General features: G+C 36.8%; 10 protein-coding genes across 10 annotated transcripts; 6 read left to right on the top strand and 4 right to left on the bottom strand.

Annotated features, from left to right (window-relative positions):
* Window positions 1-268: 268 nt before the first annotated feature.
* Window positions 269-1126, bottom strand: AC631_02827 (mitochondrial 37S ribosomal protein mS23; the record flags this gene model as incomplete). Its single annotated transcript, XM_015611657.1, has 1 exon — window positions 269-1126. The coding sequence occupies one exon, from the start codon at window positions 1124-1126 to the stop codon at window positions 269-271; it is 858 nt and encodes a 285-aa protein (XP_015467501.1).
* A 181-nt stretch (window positions 1127-1307) lies between these two features.
* On the top strand, window positions 1308-3434 carry AC631_02828 (uncharacterized protein; the record flags this gene model as incomplete). The annotated part of the gene is made up of 1 exon (XM_015611658.1): window positions 1308-3434. One exon carries the CDS (start codon window positions 1308-1310, stop codon window positions 3432-3434), a length of 2127 nt encoding a protein of 708 aa, XP_015467502.1.
* A 60-nt stretch (window positions 3435-3494) lies between these two features.
* On the bottom strand, window positions 3495-3965 carry AC631_02829 (uncharacterized protein; the record flags this gene model as incomplete). The annotated part of the gene is made up of 1 exon (XM_015611659.1): window positions 3495-3965. The coding sequence occupies one exon, from the start codon at window positions 3963-3965 to the stop codon at window positions 3495-3497; it is 471 nt and encodes a 156-aa protein (XP_015467503.1).
* A 234-nt stretch (window positions 3966-4199) lies between these two features.
* Window positions 4200-4706, top strand: YFH1 (ferroxidase; the record flags this gene model as incomplete). Its single annotated transcript, XM_015611660.1, has 1 exon — window positions 4200-4706. One exon carries the CDS (start codon window positions 4200-4202, stop codon window positions 4704-4706), a length of 507 nt encoding a protein of 168 aa, XP_015467504.1.
* Window positions 4707-5295: 589 nt separating this feature from the next.
* Window positions 5296-6555, top strand: FGR3 (Fgr3p; the record flags this gene model as incomplete). The annotated part of the gene is made up of 1 exon (XM_015611661.1): window positions 5296-6555. The coding sequence occupies one exon, from the start codon at window positions 5296-5298 to the stop codon at window positions 6553-6555; it is 1260 nt and encodes a 419-aa protein (XP_015467505.1).
* A 377-nt stretch (window positions 6556-6932) lies between these two features.
* Window positions 6933-10541, top strand: AC631_02832 (tricalbin; the record flags this gene model as incomplete). Its single annotated transcript, XM_015611662.1, has 1 exon — window positions 6933-10541. The coding sequence occupies one exon, from the start codon at window positions 6933-6935 to the stop codon at window positions 10539-10541; it is 3609 nt and encodes a 1202-aa protein (XP_015467506.1).
* A 254-nt stretch (window positions 10542-10795) lies between these two features.
* RPA190 (DNA-directed RNA polymerase I core subunit) lies at window positions 10796-15730 on the top strand (the record flags this gene model as incomplete). Its single annotated transcript, XM_015611663.1, has 1 exon — window positions 10796-15730. One exon carries the CDS (start codon window positions 10796-10798, stop codon window positions 15728-15730), a length of 4935 nt encoding a protein of 1644 aa, XP_015467507.1.
* A 192-nt stretch (window positions 15731-15922) lies between these two features.
* Window positions 15923-16495, bottom strand: AC631_02834 (uncharacterized protein; the record flags this gene model as incomplete). The annotated part of the gene is made up of 1 exon (XM_015611664.1): window positions 15923-16495. One exon carries the CDS (start codon window positions 16493-16495, stop codon window positions 15923-15925), a length of 573 nt encoding a protein of 190 aa, XP_015467508.1.
* An 817-nt stretch (window positions 16496-17312) lies between these two features.
* On the top strand, window positions 17313-18104 carry AC631_02835 (uncharacterized protein; the record flags this gene model as incomplete). Its single annotated transcript, XM_015611665.1, has 1 exon — window positions 17313-18104. The coding sequence occupies one exon, from the start codon at window positions 17313-17315 to the stop codon at window positions 18102-18104; it is 792 nt and encodes a 263-aa protein (XP_015467509.1).
* Window positions 18105-18408: 304 nt separating this feature from the next.
* Window positions 18409-18828, bottom strand: AC631_02836 (uncharacterized protein; the record flags this gene model as incomplete). Its single annotated transcript, XM_015611666.1, has 1 exon — window positions 18409-18828. The coding sequence occupies one exon, from the start codon at window positions 18826-18828 to the stop codon at window positions 18409-18411; it is 420 nt and encodes a 139-aa protein (XP_015467510.1).
* Between the last annotated feature and the right edge of the window lie 329 nt (window positions 18829-19157).

Consider the following 19157-nt stretch of genomic DNA (forward strand, 5'->3'; position numbering starts at 1 on the left):
GTTGAAGAATCAGCGGTTCATGAAATCTTTTTGTGTATACTTATATTTTGATGGGTTCAAGCCCGTTTTATGAATGCGTTCAGTACGTCCAAATACATATTATTTTGCATAGGTTCAAAGAGAAATAGTGTAGAAAATGGCATATTGGCAAAGTGGTTTTGACGATAAATTTACTATGATATATCTTTTCTGACATTAATTATGTTAACGAAAACTATGTAATAGTAACTATATACAGTTGTAGAGAAACGGTGACAGTTGGCGCCATTCAAGCATTGTCTTTGGTTTGAGCATTTGAATTCTCTTCGAGCGAAGCTTCAGAAACATCAGAAGCATCGAAAACAGTCTCCCATATAGATTGTTTATTTTCAACAACATCATCTGCACCCATAGAACCGTTAGAGGCTCTTCCATCCTTATTGGCATCTCTAACTTTAGTCTTTTCACCAGCAACCTTGGTCCATGCGTCAATGTATTCTTGTTCCTTTTTGATACCCCAATCTAAGTTGGTCGATGGGAAAATTGCGCCGTACATGGTGGACTCTTCTTTAGAAACCGTACTGCTCATTTCTTCTTCCATTCTCAATCTATAAAATTCAAATCTGGCCTGATCGTATGCCTCAAATAATGTCATGTTCTTATTGTTCTTCTTTGAATCTTGCAATAACCACAAAGTCCTTTGAACAACTGACTCACCGTCTAATGGTTTATGTAATTGTAACATATGCGACCAATCACATTGCTTGGATTCATTACCTTCGTTTTCAATCAATGTCTTTGGTCTGGAAAATTCCCAAGGATGTTGATGGTAGAATACGTCTCTCAATTGATCTTCTAAAAATTCTAATTTAGGGACTCTGGAAATGCTATTATGCCTTTGTTGTCTATCATATATATTGGAACGGGTCTTAAATAATTCTCCACCTTTCTTCTTTTGAAACAAGGACTTGCTAGGGTCGTTCTCTTGTGCTTGTGTGTCGAATTTTTTTGGTTTCTTCGTTAAGTCAACCATTGGTGGATGTGATCCAACAACATTGAACCATGCTGGTTTTTCCCTCAAAATTCCAGCTTTCAAGTAATGAGATGTTCGTTCCAAAACACCCGTAGCTTTAGTTTGAATCTTCATATTACTTAAACTTAATTACTATTCTATATTTATGTCCTCTAACATTCATAGAGTTAAGGAAGAAATTCGTCTCACTTTCTTGAAAAATTTTTGCTTATGTAATCACTCTATATCTAGTTTTATCAACTCTTGCAATATACCGTTATCTTCAAAAAGAGTACTTTACTAATGGCTATTAACAATGAAACGATGGTATGCTACATCCAATGTAAATAGTCATAGTATTCTACATTCTGCAGTAGATAATTTGTGCAATCGGGTGTTGAGGTCGCAGTCAAATGATTCAAACTACCTACATGAGACAGTGAAGTCGGTGATAAACAAATATCATGTTCCATTAGCGAATTATTTTGGTATCGACCTGAAACATTATAACAAATTAAATAGTAAAGAAGAGATATGGCAGAAGTTAATGTCTCTGGATACAATATCGACAGAAATACGATCAAAAAGACATGATTTGCTTAGCTTGAAAAATCACCAATACCGAGCTCCTCAGGTTCCATACAATAATTTCCTCAAAGCATTGTATCCACACAGAAATAGAGGCTCGTTAGGTCTTAGTTCTCCTGAAGAGGATACTTCCAGTTTTGCCAGTAATGCGATCAAATACGAACTGATAAACCATAATTTGGTGTATAAGTATTACTGCGAATTGCCTCATCCTGCTCCATCATATATGAAACCAAACCATTTAGACAACTTTCTTAGCCGCTTTTTGTACAGAAGAGATTTCATTAAGCCCAACTTATTTTCATCGTCATATGTAAGGTCCGGAAATGTGATGTATAGTACATATAACGAAATGTTGGAACATAGATCAGAGCATGTTGCTATGTGTACAAAAATTCTCAATGATATGAAGGAATCAGGATTACCATTATCTATACAAGAACAAAACCAATTCATCTTTATGAGCTTTTTCAAAGATAGGGCAGACATAATCGAGAAAGTTGAAAATTCCATCAAAGAGCTAAAGGAAACTGATGGTCAAAATTCATACCCATTACGTCATGCTAACGATTTTGATTGGAATATTTATCAACTGATAAAACAACAATTTAACGACGAAGCTACAAAATTGAATGTTGATACATACAACACACTTTTATTTATTGCAATGAGACACGGTAGGCATGATGTGGTAGCTGACATTCTTAAAAACTTAGGCTTTGATGACATACTAAATAATGAAAAGCATATTTTGAATGAAAAGAATGCCGCACCAGACCGTGAAACTCTTGACCTTATTCTTGGCTATTTATCATCTAAGGAATTCAGAGAAATATCAGGGAATCAAAACTCAATATCGGCGTTTTCAAAAGCTATAGATTATTTGGCAAATTCAAATCACATCACCCTAGATGTTAGGACCATAAACAAAGTTACAAAAGGCTTAACAGATATGAAAAATATTGAAGAGGCCGAATTTTTAGTTTCAAGGTTATTTATTGATCCACTGTTTGAAGACACAGAAAAAACATTGTTAGAAAAATCAAATCCAGAATTGGATTTGTATAAGGCTTTAACGGCAGATGACAAACAATTGTATAAGAAGTTGTTGAGACTGTACGATAATTTAAAACAAATACTATCATCGCAGAACATTCAAGACATGGAACCTTACAAGCTAATGCCTAATGAAGGCTCGTTTCGTCCATTAATTTATTCTTATTGCTCGCCCAATAATGACAAAAACTCGTTTCAGAAGTCTGTCTATATAATGAATGTTCTTGAGAATCAATACGGCTTACCTATAACTACCAGAATATTTTATGCCTTGTTCTCCAAATTTATTGAAATTAACAAGCACAATTCACATGATTCATCTGATTGGAACCTAGAAGCGTTAAATCACATCACAGTTAAATTAATCAATTCCCACGATAAATCTTATGGGTTCAGTCAGGATACAATCATGAGAAACAAACTTGATGAGTTGGTCCTTTCAGCGCAATTGAAATCTTTTGTTAACAAAACTTTAGATGGAAAAAAACTTAGGTATATTCCAAAAGAGAGAGGTAACTTTGTTAAACTTTCCGACAGCATGATCCATCAAGTTTGTCAGGCTTACGCTTCTGTACTAAATAATGATCCCACTTTAACCTCATTGCAAAGAAAAGAATTCACAGGTACGATCGAGTTACTAAGAAAAGATTTATTGAATGATATTAAAAGTCTTAGAAGCTCGCATCCATCCTCAATGTATAAAGACATTTCAAAGCAAATGGTCTTTATTAATGATGAAATCAGCTACCTAAAGAAAGGTTTCTTGATTGACTTAATAGATCTGACATATTCCATTTAATACACATGTACATAGCTAACATTATAATACACACTGAGAGCCATTGAGTTTCCGCTACATTTACACCATCGCCTCCTTTTCTTTTCCCATTTGGAGATTCTTATAAAACTCTCTTTTCTGGTCCTCCATAGCTGATTCATTCTCTTCCCTTATAAGCTCATCAATGTCGTAATCGAATTTATTAGGGTCATTGTTGATGTCTAATTTTTCCTTATTTCTCTTCCTCAACGTAGAATCTTGCTGCAATTTAAATTTCAAAGGAATGTCACTAGATGTTACGTGGGCTTTTTCCTTGAGCTTGGAAACACTAACCTTAAATGAATGCGAATCTTGCCCTTGTTTTCTCAAAGCCGCTTCTTCATCCGGTGGGATATAACCCTGGTAGTTGTTCAAGTACTCGTCTTTATTCTTCTGTTGGGCCCTTTCTGAAGGCTTTTTTTCATATTTATACGTAGCTAAACCTGAAGAATATGGCAAGTATATTAAAAATGCAATAATCACTACAGCAAAGATAAAGATTGTACCGATCATAGTTCAATATTGTATTGTAAAAAAAGTAGTACTTCAATTCTATGCATGTAGTTGAAAAATTCAGTTTATGTCCCGAAAATTATTTACCCGTAAATATGGCAGACTCCTGCTTGAACCTGAGAGGTATTATACAGCCAATGCAATTACTGTGAAAGTAATACATATATATACATTCATCTACATTACGTACATTGAAATATCTCATTTCCATTTTAGTTCTATCTTATAGTTGAGATGTTCAGACAGGCATTAAAAGTTTCCCACAGAAGAGTTTTACCCTCTATTGGTCGTACGACCCAAATAGCTCCCATTTTACGCAGATCAAATCCTAATTTGTGTATGCCCTTCAGATCATATGCTCTTTCTACTGAAGGTGAAGATGTTGACAATAAAGTGGATGCATTAACGTTAGGTCAATATAATAACGTTGCGAATGAATACTTAGAAACATTAGGTGATGAGTTAGAGATGTTATCTGAAGATTTTCCCCAGATCGATTGTGAATTAACTCAAGGTGTCATGACATTGTCGGTGCCACCAAATGGAACGTATGTTATTAATAAGCAGCCACCAAACAAGCAAATTTGGTTGAGTAGTCCTATTAGTGGTCCTAAAAGGTATGATATGATAGGTGGAAAATGGATCACCTTGAGAGATGGTTCTGCCTTAACAACCCTCTTAGAAGAAGAAATATCAGCTGCATTAGAAGAAGAGTTCCACTTTGAAGGCATTGAAAACTAAGTATGTTGTGCATAGCCATTATTCACCTTGTGATCCTGCTCACTTCATCCTGACCCCTGCTGGGATTTTGTAAATATGTTAATGGATGCCTAAGATGGGCTAAGCTGGTGTACATTTGTGATGGCTATTTATTTTCTATGAATAATTATTAAGAACATTGATCTGTATAGAAGTTAATATATATTGAATCATGCTAAAATAATAATGCAATTATTTCCATTCGAGTATATCCTATAACACGAAACATTTGATGAGTATTCAGCTTGATATAATTATGTTTTTCCGATTATAAAGTTTTTACATTTGCAAATTTTGGTCATATTTTATTCTATAAACCTCTTGAATGAACATTTGTGGTTGCAGACGGATTTTTTCTGAGAGCACATCTCTAAAATTGAGATTTGCCTATACCGAAGAACACTAATTTTATAGTATAATATTCATAGACTGCCTATATTATTCTTTTTTAACTTATATTAACTGCTGGTAACCGTACTAGAAATCGATCAAAAGAAGCATCGAAAAAAAGGTTGTTACCGTTTTGAAATTAATTTATCAACACCAGCTCCCATGCATAACTACCATAATTATGGCACCCAATATACGATTAAAAGGACCCAAGTCAGCAGGAAGTAATGTGTCATTTTCTACTGAGTGTCATATTTATAATGGGAGACAAATTCAAAAGTTTAATGTTCTGGTACGGCTTCCATCAAAAGTACTAGGGTCGTTGGCCTATCCATTTACCAATCGCAATGAAACCGACCCTCCAGTAACGGAGAAACAATCCAAAGACAACACTGACGAGAAAATAAAGCATGAATATGAGGATAGTGACAGTGATCTTTCTTCATTAGATTTGGAATTGAATAAAGCACTATCTTCATCGAACACCTTACCATCGAGTGAGATTACACACAAGGCTCCATCTACAAGTCAAGGAACACAAATCATAAGCAAAAGTGATACAAACGAGGTGGAAGATAAGTCTGCGGGCTATAGAATAATACCCAAGAATCTCATATCGATAATAAAGAAAGAGCTCGGAGACGTGGGAGATACAGACGATGATTTGGGTATGATTGAAAAAATGGTGTTTACGTTGAAAGACCCCTTATCGGCCAGCAAGATTGGTTTACCGGTGAAATCAAACTTGTGCCATCATTTCGAATGCTTTGACTTCGAAAACTTTTGCATTTTTAATAAAATACCTACTGGGGTGAAAAACTTGATCAAAAAGGACCTAGCGAAGCGTAATTTGGATTTGAAAAAATTTGAAAAGCTGTCCAAGTTGAACCTCACAGGCTACACTAAATACGAGGGCCCTGCTGCCACCCCCAGCAATCCATTGAACGTCATTCAATTCCCTTCATTCACCCCATCTATAAAAAACTACAAGCAGCCCTTTGCCCAGCCCAAAATCCCCACCTACAAGTGCCCCGTCTGCAACGTCAGCTTCGCATTAAATCAGTTGTACATTAGTGACGTATTCAATTTCTTCGTCAAAACAACCCCCAAGCATATCGACCGTATTGAACTTATGGACATGGTCAAGTACAAAATAATCGACGATTCCAAGGCCAATTGGCCCACCACCAGGTCCCGAGTCTCCCATGAGCCCGAAGAAGTTGTTATCCTCTCTGACGACGATGACGACGACCCCCCTGCACAACCCTCCATTCGCCAGCACGAAAACACGCAAATCGACCCCCAAATGCTAGAATCCACCGATGATGTCTTCAACGATGGCTTGGATAACGAATTATTGCGTTTATCCAACCTACACGAGCATGCATCTGACGGTTATAAAGGAAGAGGTAGTTGGGAGGATCCTGTAACTTTAGATTAGTATGTATATATTCTACTCAATGTATGTCTACGTCTCACGTGAATGTTAATACTCGAACAAAGACGGCTGGAACAGGTTTATTGTTCAGATGGAATTTCCATATTCGCTACTCGTGACTTCAATTTTTCACTTACGTTGCGGTTCCTGAATATCAAAAATGTCAATGATTTTAGTAGTAAGAAAGCAATAATATAGTTTCTTCAATAATTGAAATAATTAAACAATTAATAGATAATCTATAGCAGATAGTTCAATTAATTCAACATGGACTCTCAAAATGCGGCATCCGCAAATGTAAGTAAGATCAATTGCAATTATTCGTTGTTTACTTCAGGATTTAATGAACGGCTACTAACTAATCAAAACAGCCAGATGAAATGCTTCAGCCCCCAGAACAGGTTGAAGTTGAGCAACCCGCACCAATTAAAGATGAAGCCATAAAACAAGATGTTGTGGAAAGAAGTCAGGCCAAGATGAGCAAGGCGTCAGGCGCTACAACTACCACTATCGATTGGACCCCTAGTGAGGATTTGGATCTTTCGAATATTAAGACCAAGCCTCCACCAAGACAATCAGTTGATCCTACCTATAGAGGATGGAAAGAGGTAGGGAATTACGAAGAGAAGGATGCATTGACGGAAGAAGACGAAGCGACCGACTTGTTGTCTCACAGCTCTTTTTTTGATACGTACTTGCCAGCAGCAGCGTACGGTGACTGGTACCACAATGTTGGGTTCTTGATACTTGGGGGTGCGTTATCGTGGATAGTAGGGTGGTTCAGATTCACTCTTGCGCCAGTTTTCTTCATAATGGTTGTTTTTGCTATTTTGTACCGTAGTTCTATCAAAAAATATAGAACGCTTTTGAGAGAAGAAGCGCAAAGAGAATTTTCGATCAAGTCAATTGAGGATGATTATGAAACTATGGACTGGTGTAATGTTTTCTTGGAAAAATTCTGGTACTTTTTGGAACCTTCCGTTTCACAGATTGTCTGTGAGCAAGTCAATCCAATTTTAGCGGCATCTCCTGCTCCAGCTTTCATCAAGGCCTTATGGATTGATAGTTTCACAGCTGGTACAAAGCCTCCACGTATTGATTGTGCTAAGACTTTGCCAGGTACCGATAGTGATGTTGTTGTCATGGATTGGGGTTGTTCTTTTACCCCTAATGCGTTGGCTGATTCCAACAATAAACAATTAAAGAATAGAGTAAATCAAAAAGTTATTGTTAAGGCCAATTTATTTGGTATTGAGATTCCAGTAGCTGTGTCTGATGTTTCATTCAAAGTATTTCTTAGAATTAGAATGAGAATGATGTCCTCATTTCCTCATATTGAAACCGTTAATGTTTCTTTATTAGAACCACCTCAATTTGACTTCAACTGCAAGCCTTTCGGTGACACTATTTTCAACTGGGAAGTTTTAGCTATGCCGGGTTTATTGCCGTTTATTCATCAAATGATCAAGAAGTATGCTGGTCCTATGGTTTTCTCGCCATTATCATTCCAATTAAATGTTCAGCAATTGTTGGCTGGTAATGGTTTAGATTCTGCCATTGGTGTTTTAGCTATTTCAGCGCATTCTGCTAGAGGATTAAAGGGCTTTAATTATCTTGGTAGCACTTTAGACCCTTACTTAACATTTGGTTTCCAAAAGAAAGTTTTGGCCCAAACCTCAGTTAAGGAAAATACATCCAGACCTGTATGGGACGAAACGGTTTATATTCCAATTAAGTCATTATCTGAACCTTTGTCTATTGCAGTAATTGACTACAATGATATTAGAAAAGACAAGCAAGTTGGTACTATTCAATTTGATTTAGAAGCTTTGCGTGAAAACCCTGAACAGCACAATCTTTCAGGCGCTTTTGTTAGAAATAACAAACCTGTTGGTGAATTACAATTCGGTATGCACTTCATGCCTACTCTTGAACCTGAACAACAAGCTGATGGTGCAATTGTCCCACCTCCTGACTTAAATACTGGTATTGCAAGAATTGAAGTTTCAGGCGCAAGACACTTAAAGACTAAAGAAAAGGCTGCATCTACTTATGTTGAGTTATACTATAATAAAGACTTATTGGTTAAGACTCCTGTTCAAAAGAAAACTAATGATCCAGCATGGAATGCATCACATGAAAAGATTGTTGATAACCGTGCTAAGTCTAAGGTCAAGGTTGTAGTGAAGAATGATAAATCTAAAAAGACTTTAGGAACTGTTTTCGTAACATTGAATGAACTTATTGATGCTACTCAAGTTCAAGAAAGTTGGTTCCCATTATCAAATGGAGGTGAAGTTCATATCCTGGCAACTTGGAAGTCTGTCGCATTAACTGATGCCAGTGGTGCCGGTGGTTACACTCCTCCAAAGGGAGTTGTCAGAATTAGTATTGATAGAGCTGAAGATTTACGTAACTTAGAAAGAATTGGTAAGGTTGATCCATACGCTAGGGTCATGGTCAATGGTTTCCAGAGATGTAGAACTGCAGCTGCCGATTCTACATTGAATCCAACATGGAACGAAATTCATTATGTAACTGTTTCTTCAGCAAATCAAAAATTAACTCTTGAAGTTATGGATGTTGAATCACGTTCTCCTGATCGTACCTTGGGATCTTTTGATGTTAAATTGAATGACATTGTTAGTAAGAATGAGAAGGGTGAATATATTGAATATGTTGATACTGAGAAGAGAGAATCAAAATTGATTCATAAGAGTGGTCCTAAAGGTACTCTTACTTATTCCTTATCTTTCTATCCTACATTACCTGTGATGTCCTTAGAAGATATTAAGGAAGAAGAGGCTGATGCTGAAGAAGCTAGAAAGGAAGCCGAAGAAAAAGCTGCCAAGGCCGCTGGCGAAGGTGATAAGACCAAGGTAGAAGAAGCGGATGTCGAAGAGAAGAATACTGATGACAGCGCTACTGATGAGGAAAATGAAGCAGAAGATGAAGAAAGTGTCAGAGCAGCCAAATTAAGATTATCTTTAGAGGAGTTAGTCGAATATAAAAGTGGTGTCCTTATCTACGAGGTTATTGAAGGTTCCGTTGGCAAAGATGGCGTTTACATGCAAGCCTTCTTCGACAATCATGGCTACAATGATTACATTACTCCGAAATTATCAAGGAAAGATAAGAAGATTGGTACTACTGGTGATGTCGTCATTAAGGAATTAGATGAGTCTCAAGCTTATTTCAGATTAACTAAAGATAAGGAAGATAATAGGGCTGAAAAGGTACTTGCTGAGCTTAATATCCCTACTGTAGAATTATTAAGAAACGCATATAATGCTCCATACACCATCAATATTGACGGTGCTGCAAATGGCTCTTTCAAGATTCAATGCTCTTGGATCCCAGTTATTTACCAAACTGCAATTCCTCCGCAAGATTCTCACAATAACTCGGGTGTTGTTACTATTGAGGTCAGCAACGCCGAGAATTTGATTTCTGCCGACAGAAACGGTAAGTCAGACCCATACGTCGCATTGTACTTGAACACAGACAAAGAAAGTTTCTTGAAGACTAAGAAGATAAAGAGAACTCTCGATCCTGTTTGGAATGAAAGCGGAAGTACTAAGGTAGCTAACTTCTACGATTCTGTTGTCAAGGTTGTTTGTAACGATTGGGATATTGGTCCTGAAAAGGATGATCTTTTGGGTATCGGTTACATCAATTTATCCGAAATTTACGAAAACAATGGCGAAACCACAGAATTCACCTGTCCATTGACTACCGAAGAAGGTGGTGATGGTGGTACTGTTTACCTTAAGGGTTCTTTCAAGCCAGAGTTGGTCTTAAACGTTTTACCATCAGATGCTTCGAACATTGGTGATGCCTTTGGTACTGTCGGTAAAGGTGTCGGCGGTGTTGGAAAAGGTATTGGAAAAGGTGTAGGTGGTGTCGGAAAGGGTGTCGGCAAGGGTGTTGGTGGTGTCGGTAAGGTATTCAAGAAAGGGTTACATTTAGGTAAGTCCGATGATGCTTGAATTAATTAGATATCTCCCTAACTATATTCATTTCGAATAGTTGTATTGTTTTTATGTATTGATGTATTTATTGTAATTCTAAAGTTTTTTACTTATTACTGTAAAGGGAAGTCTATCGTTCACGTGATGGCTCAATTTTTTTTTTTTTTTTCTGTGCAAAATTTAACGCTAAGATCCAGAGATGAGCTTTTTGATAGGGTTAATTGAAAGTCAACAGAAACACTGATTTAATTAAGCAAGGAATACACCCAGCCATGGATATCTCTAAGCCTGTTGGTTCTGAAATTACATCTGTTGATTTCGGTGTATTGTCTGCCGATGAAATCAGAAGACTATCAGCAAAACAAATTACCAATCCAACTGTTTTTGATAATTTGGGACACCCAATTAACAGTGGTCTTTATGATTTAGCATTAGGTGCATTCCTTAGGAATTTATGTACTACATGTGGATTAGATGAAAAGTTCTGTCCGGGACATCAAGGACATATTGAATTGCCAGTACCAGTTTATAATCCTTTATTTTTCAACCAATTATACATATTCTTGAGGTCGAGTTGTCTCTACTGTCACCATTTCAGATACAGCTCTTTGGAAGTGCACCGTTATGAATGTAAGTTACGTTTAATTCAGTACGGATTGTTGCTCGAATGTATTGAATTGGACAACATGTTAATAAAGGGGGCAGAAAACAATGATGATGATGACGATGAGGATGGACCATCATCAAAGAATGCTGATCCAAGAGCTAAGAAGGAATTGCGCGAGCGCCGGGAATTGTTTGTCGATACTGCAATTGCTAAGGCCATTAGCGAAGGCAGAAGTAGCCAATTTGGTGTTATTACTGCCTCTGTTGGTGAAGAAAGAAAGGCTACAATTCACGAATTCTATAAAAAGTTATTGAGCAGACCAAAATGTGACAACTGTGGCATGTATTCTGCAACTTTCAGAAAAGATGGTTTCACCAAAATCTTCGAAAATGCGTTAAAGGATAAGCAAATTACCAACAATAGAGTTAAAGGTTTAAAGCGTCCTGATGTATTGAAATCTGGTTCGTCTGCTAATTCTGGCAGTAACCAAACCAATGAAAACATCCCAAGTATCAAGCATAAGGGAGGATCTAAGTATGTATTGTCTACAGAAATTAGAAACATTTTAAGATCTGTTTTCCAAAAAGAGCAACGTATTATTCAAAAGCTTTTCCACTCTAGACCTCATCATAATGAGCCTGTGACTTCTGATGTCTTCTTCATTCAAGCTTTAGTTGTTCCTCCAACAAGATTCAGATTACCTTCTAAATTAGGAGATGAAATTCATGAAAATTCTCAGAATGAATTATTGTCAAACATTTTGAAGACTTCCTTATTAATTAGAGATTTAAATGATCAAATTTCGAGCTTACAGAAAGGAAAATTATCTATTGATGAAAGAAAAATAATTTTCAACAGATTGATGAATTCATTCGTTACAATTCAAAATGATGTTAATGCTTTTATTGACTCTACTAAAAATCAAAATGCTCCAGCAGGAAAGGTTCCAAATCCTGGTATTAAGCAAGCGTTAGAAAAGAAAGAAGGTTTATTCAGAAAGCATATGATGGGTAAGAGAGTCAATTATGCCGCACGTTCGGTTATTTCTCCAGATCCAATGTTAGAAACCAACGAAATTGGTGTTCCTCCTGTTTTTGCTAAGAAATTAACATACCCAGAGCCAGTTACTTCATACAATGCATCAGAATTAAGACAAGCTGTTATTAATGGTCCAGATAAATGGCCAGGTGCAATTCAAATTCAAAATGAGGATGGCTCCTTGATTTCTTTGATTGGTATGACCTTAGAACAACGTAAAACTTTGGCTAACCAATTATTAACTCCTTCCAATGGTGAAACTGTCATTAATAAGAAGGTTTATAGACATATTAAGAATAAGGATGTTGTTATTATGAACCGTCAACCTACTTTACATAAAGCTTCTATGATGGGTCATAAGGTCAGAGTCTTACCAGGTGAGAAAACTTTGCGTTTACATTATGCTAACACAGGTGCTTATAATGCTGATTTCGATGGTGACGAAATGAACATGCATTTCCCACAAAATGAAAATGCAAAGGCTGAAGCCTTGAATTTAGCCAACACTGATTCGCAATATTTAACACCAACTTCAGGATCTCCATTAAGAGGGTTAATTCAAGATCACATTTCTGCTGGTGTGTGGTTGACAAGCAAAGATAGTTTCTTCACGAGAGAGACTTATCAACAATTGATTTACGGTTGTATTCGTCCAGAGGATGGACATACAACTAATAGTAGAATAATCACTGTTCCACCAACAATTTTCAAGCCTCAACCATTATGGACTGGTAAGCAAGTTATTACAACTATCCTTTTAAATATCAAACCAGATAATGTTCCAGGTGTTAACTTACAGTCTAAAAATAAAATTAAAAATGAATACTGGGGTGAAGGTTCAACTGAAAATGAAGTTATTTTCAAGAATGGTGAATTGTTGTGCGGTATCTTAGATAAGTCGCAATATGGTGCCTCCCAATTTGGTATCGTTCATTCTTTGCATGAAGTTTACGGACCAACCGTTGCTGGTAAAGCATTATCTGTTTTGGGTAGATTATTCACTAACTACATTATGATGACTGCATTCACTTGTGGTATGGATGATTTGCGTTTGACTTCTGAGGGTAACAAATGGAGACGTGACATCTTAAAGCAATCTGTAGATATTGGTAGAGCTACAGCCGCAGAAGTTACCAACTTGGATAAAGATACAGCTAATAATGATAAAGAATTATTAAGACGTCTTGAAGAAATTTTACGTGATGATAATAAATTAGGTATTTTAGATGCCGTTACGCAATCTAAAGTAAATGCTATTACTTCTCAGGTTGTTTCCAAGTGTGTTCCAGGTGGTACCATGAAGCGTTTTCCATATAATTCTATGCAAGCTATGGCTTTGTCTGGTGCAAAGGGTTCGAATGTCAATGTTTCCCAAATTATGTGTTTATTGGGTCAACAAGCTTTAGAAGGTAGAAGAGTTCCAGTTATGGTTTCAGGTAAAACATTACCATCCTTCAAACCATTTGAAACCGATGCAAGAGCAGGTGGTTATATTAAGGGACGTTTCTATTCCGGTATCAGACCTCAAGAATATTACTTCCATTGTATGGCAGGGCGTGAAGGTTTAATTGATACTGCCGTTAAGACTTCCAGATCTGGTTACTTACAGCGTTGTTTAACAAAACAATTAGAAGGTGTCCATGTCAGCTACGATAACTCTGTCAGGGATGGTGATGGAACTTTGATTCAATTCTTGTACGGTGGTGATGCTATTGATACTACCAAGCAATCGCATATGAATGAATTTAAGTTTTGTATTGAAAACTATGATGCTTTATTGGCTAAATATAACCCTGGTGAATTCTCGAATCATTTGGATACTGATCTGGCATTACTGTACGCTAAAAAGGTTCGTAAGAACATGAAGAAGCAAAGTAAATTGCCTCATTACGAACAAACTAATAAGTATGATCCAGTGTTATCTGTTTATAATCCATCTAAATATTTGGGAGCTGTTTCTGAAACTTTCCAAGACAAGTTGGATGATTTTGTAAACAAGAACCCATCATTATTTTCATCTAAGGAAAAGAAGAGTAATTCTCCTACATTGAGTGAAAAGAAATTCCGTGCTTTGATGCAGTTGAAATATATGAGATCAGTAATTAACCCAGGTGAATCTGTTGGTATTATTGCATCTCAATCTATTGGTGAACCATCAACTCAAATGACTTTAAATACCTTCCATTTTGCAGGTCACGGTGCTGCTAATGTCACATTAGGTATTCCACGTATGAGAGAAATTATTATGACTGCATCTGCTGCGATCAAGACTCCTCAGATGACATTACCAATATTAGATGACGTTACTGATTCACAAGCAGACTCATTCTGTAAATCTGCTGCTAAAGTTGTATTATCTGAATTTATTGATAAGATTTTAGTTACTGAAAGTACTGGGTCTTCCGGATCTGGTGACAATTCAAGATCCTACACAATCAATATGAGATTCTATTCACGTAAGGAATATGAACAAGAATACGATATCACTCAACAACACTTAGAAACTGTTGTCACTGATAAGTTCTTGGATGCATTGGAAGCTCAGGTTGTTAAGGAAGTTAAGAAGCAACGTAAACCAGATGCGTTACCTACTGTCGGTGCAGCAGTACCAAAATCTCAAACTGATTTGGCTATTAGCAGCGGCGCTAGTATACCAAATGAAAATGAAGACGGATCCGCTTCAGATGAAAAGCATTCTAATAGCAAGGAAGCAGCTTCGTATGATGAGCCTGATGATGAAGAAATTGAAACCATGAAAAGGGCCGAAGAAACATCTGATGAAGATATGGAAGACTCATCCTCTTCTGATGACTCATCTGATGATGAATCAGATGAAGAAATGACACCTGAAGATAGCAACAAAAAGGAAGAACCAAAGACTTTATCAAGAACCGCTAAAGACCGTCAATCTGAAGTTATATCATCCCATAACTTAATAAGTAAATTCAATTTTGATGATGATAATGGTGAATGGTGTGAATTCAAATTGGATTTATCTGGTGATTCTCAGAAATTGTTGATGGTTAACATTGTTGAAGAAATTTGTCGTAAAGTCGTTGTAAGAGAAATTCCAAGAATCGGACGTTGTCTTCACCCACAACCAGAAGTTGGCGGAAAGCGTATTTTAACAACTGAAGGTGTTAATTTCCAAGCCATGTGGGACCAAGATGATTTCATTAACGTCAATGGTATATCTTCCAATGATATTGCTGCTGTTTTGCGTACATATGGTGTTGAAGCTGCTAGAAATACTATTGTCAACGAAATTAAGAATGTTTTCGACAGATATGCTATTGCCGTTTCATCTCGTCATCTTGATTTAATTGGTGATATGATGACGAGAGAGGGTACTTACTTGGCATTTAACAGACAAGGTATTGATTCCTCAACATCTGCATTTATGAAAATGTCATATGAAACTACTTGTCAATTCTTGACCAAGGCTGTCTTGGATGGTGAAAGAGAAGACTTGGAAAGTCCAAGTGCAAGAATTGTTATGGGTAAATTGTCGAATGTTGGTACTGGTTCGTTCGATGTTTTAGCCCGTATGCCAAAATGTTAAAATAGATTATGTACATATATATTGTTTCCAATTGCATATTATTAATATTAAGATCATTTGTAGAAGTGCTAAACTATGAATCTGAATGTTTTTAACTATCTATCTCTTGCTATTTCTACAGACGTAATTAAAATTCTTTAAATCGCATATTTGTAAACTATACGTACTTATTTAGGCAATGCTTGTGGCACTTTATACATTGAATGCGGCGATTAAAAATGTCAATACAAATGATATCTTAAAACTAGGTTGGTTCAACACCAATCTCTTGACGTCAATTTTTTCAGACCCAATATTGACAAACTGTCTCCATGGAATGGTGATAATACCCCTATTCTCTAAAAATTGGGTCAAAAGGTAGCCTGATAACGTCAAGAATACAATTGCAGAGCTTAATTTTCCTGCAAGTATCCCTAAGAACAACCCTGTAATTGAACCAATAGTCAATTCCTGGTAGTCCAATTTTCCCCCAAACCTCGATTTGATCACTTTCTGTTCTTGTACAACAGGTGGCTGGGTAGTTATTCCTCTATTTCCAGCAAAAACAGCATCATTTAAGATAGTCGATCTAGATTGAAGCTTGTTAGCCAAATAAAAAGCCCCTACTGACCCCACAAATAACTTCATCTTAGGCATCATGGTTCCAGTGGACATAATTCTGGTGTTGACAAATTGAGGTTTGGAAACGAAACTCCTGGTCAACATCGATCTCATCGACGCAACCCTAGTTGAGTTTCTAGCTGCTGAAAAGAATGGATGCATCATCTTGATATACGTTGTCTTGAATGTCCTTGTATTCCTTTATTATGCCATAAGGACACCTTAAGGACCCAAACTCGTTGGTAAGTGCACTACTTTGTTGCAATCCTGTGAAATTGGTGCATAGTGGCATCTTTATCAAACTCGCCATCTACACCATACATTCTATCTTCAGAAGTCCACAATGCGTCCGTGCTTTTGAATTCGTTTCTCGACTTACGAGTTAGTACTTACGTGAACACATTCACGATACGATTAACTATACGCTTACTCAATGCATGTCCATAATCTACAGCCCTGGCTTCGCTTAACCTTTGAATTGAATTGTGTCTAGGCTCTACGATCCAGGGCGATGATTCGAACATGACCAATTACCCTATTTTTTACCGTCACTCCTCTGACTGCTATGTCGTATCTCATTGCTATCCATCCCGTATTAGACCTAACAATTAATGTCGCATTATTTTCAATTTAACTCCGCACAGCAAAAAAAACGCCGATGTCTTTTAATTACGTAATCATGTGACATTTCGGTCAAACTTCATAACCAGTGAAATATTTCAACACGTCTAAGGCATTATGCTATAGTTATAAAGCTTGCAAATGCAGCTATTTCAGGTAAATTGTAATAATTTATAAGTGAGGTGTTTTAACAGATTTCTTTGTATAATTAAACTTAATTAGGCTCAACCCTTTAATTTTATTATTATTATACAAGCAAGCAACAATATTGCAACACTACTTAATTCAACATTATATTGCACAATACAGAGATAGACACACAAGTTGGATACGCGGTACAAGACCAGAGATGGATATAGGAATGGAAAATGATAATGATATGAATATTGATGGAGAAGCCTCAGAAATATCGCCGTCGGTTTGGTTAGGGTCGTACTCGGTGCTTTCACAGCAGCCATTTTTGGACGCAAAGAATATCAAGGTGATCATCAATTGTTCGCCTACATGTAAATTCTTGAAAGAATTGAGTGCCAGTGGCATGAGCATGTCTTCGGATTTGGTCATATTGCTGTTGGACCCGCCGTTTGATTCTGGAAAGGTGACAGACGATGAGATGCCTCTTTTGAACGACTACATGAGCAGATTCAATCGAATTTTGCAAAATTACATTAGTTTTTTCTACAACTTGAATCCAGAAGTAAATAATCTAATCCACAAGTTTCCACAGAACAAGCCGCTCAACATTAGCAGTCCAATATTGACGGGAAATTTGAAAGAGCAATTTTTCAACATCAACCGCTTGCTTAAATTGTTAAAAAATATGAACAACTCTATTGGGACGCTTATAGTGTCGCCCGATGGAAACAGCCAACTCTCTACTGGTGTGGCTATGTCTTATCTTATGGATAACTATAATTTCAACTTTGATGCCAGCTACACTAACCTCAAAATCACAAGGCCTCTGATTATTCCCTTGAATTATCAGTATTATGACGACTTGCTTATAATTGAAAACTTGAAGAAGTTTTACCAGGAAAATACGTCGATAAAGCAGACTAATAACGTGTTGTTGACAACAAACTGCAATTTGAAGAGGAAGAATGATTATGATTATATCTGGGTAGGTGGGTCCAAACGAAAGAACGTAGAATGAAAATCATGGTGGGAAATTGCTTATTAATGTATAGCTATTGTATACTATTTATCTAATAATGAATGTATTATTATATTAGAGTTTTCCTAGGTATCTGACTATCATTGTACCTATCTTTCAGATCATTTCAGCCATCTTTCAGACCATGACAACCTATCCTTCAAGCCATTTCTCAGCTTATACCTTACTTTCCAGTTCATCCTCTAGCTCATTCTCAACACCTACTTCAACAATTCTTCACCGCTCCTATATCCCTCATTCTACATCGCCTCTTCGCATATTTCGTATATTTCTATGTACATCTCTAATTTTCGGGAACCGCCAATCCAACCCTGTTGGCCGTTCTCCTCACCTTATCCTCCTGGTCCATCGTCAATCCCGGATTGTACCTCTCGATCAACTCTGTGTACACCCGTTGCGAATTCAAAAATATCTTGATATTTTCCATATGCTTCAAATTCATCCTGGTGGCTTCTTTTTCCACCACGATCTCCTTGATTATACTACTATTGATCCGTGGAGCCTTCACATCCCCACTTTCCAACTTCGCAAGCTGCTCATCAATGTGCTTCGTAGGCAACTTCTCTTTGATCGCTTGGAACTTCTGGTACTGTAACTTGGTCTTACGATGCTTCAACTCCTTCTCGCAATGCGTCTTGTACGTCTTACTATTAATTATCGATAACTCCTTCTGTAACTCCTTGTATAACCGCTTAAATGTCATTATATTTGCTCCTATCAACTGCTGGTCACTGCTATACACCCTATAATCTATACCAATATGACTGAAAAATTAATTATGTCCCGTACTGCAGATAATAATATTTATATACCGGATAGAGTGCTAAGTGCCTCTTGTTATTTCAGCCAATCATATCGATTTTTCCGAGAGTCCGTCGGAGCCGGCCGGAGTGGAAATATTAATGATCTCCGATGTAAATTATTACACAAAAGCTCTTAAGGTGCAAATAGAAAAAAATCAAAAAAATTTCAATGTTCAATGTTCAACTCCCTGTCGGAGATCTTTAATCAAATATTTTATTGTTTAATATT

This window comes from Debaryomyces fabryi (genome assembly GCF_001447935.2).
Source record: "Debaryomyces fabryi strain CBS 789 chromosome Unknown contig00054, whole genome shotgun sequence".
Classification (NCBI taxonomy): domain Eukaryota; kingdom Fungi; phylum Ascomycota; class Pichiomycetes; order Serinales; family Debaryomycetaceae; genus Debaryomyces; species Debaryomyces fabryi.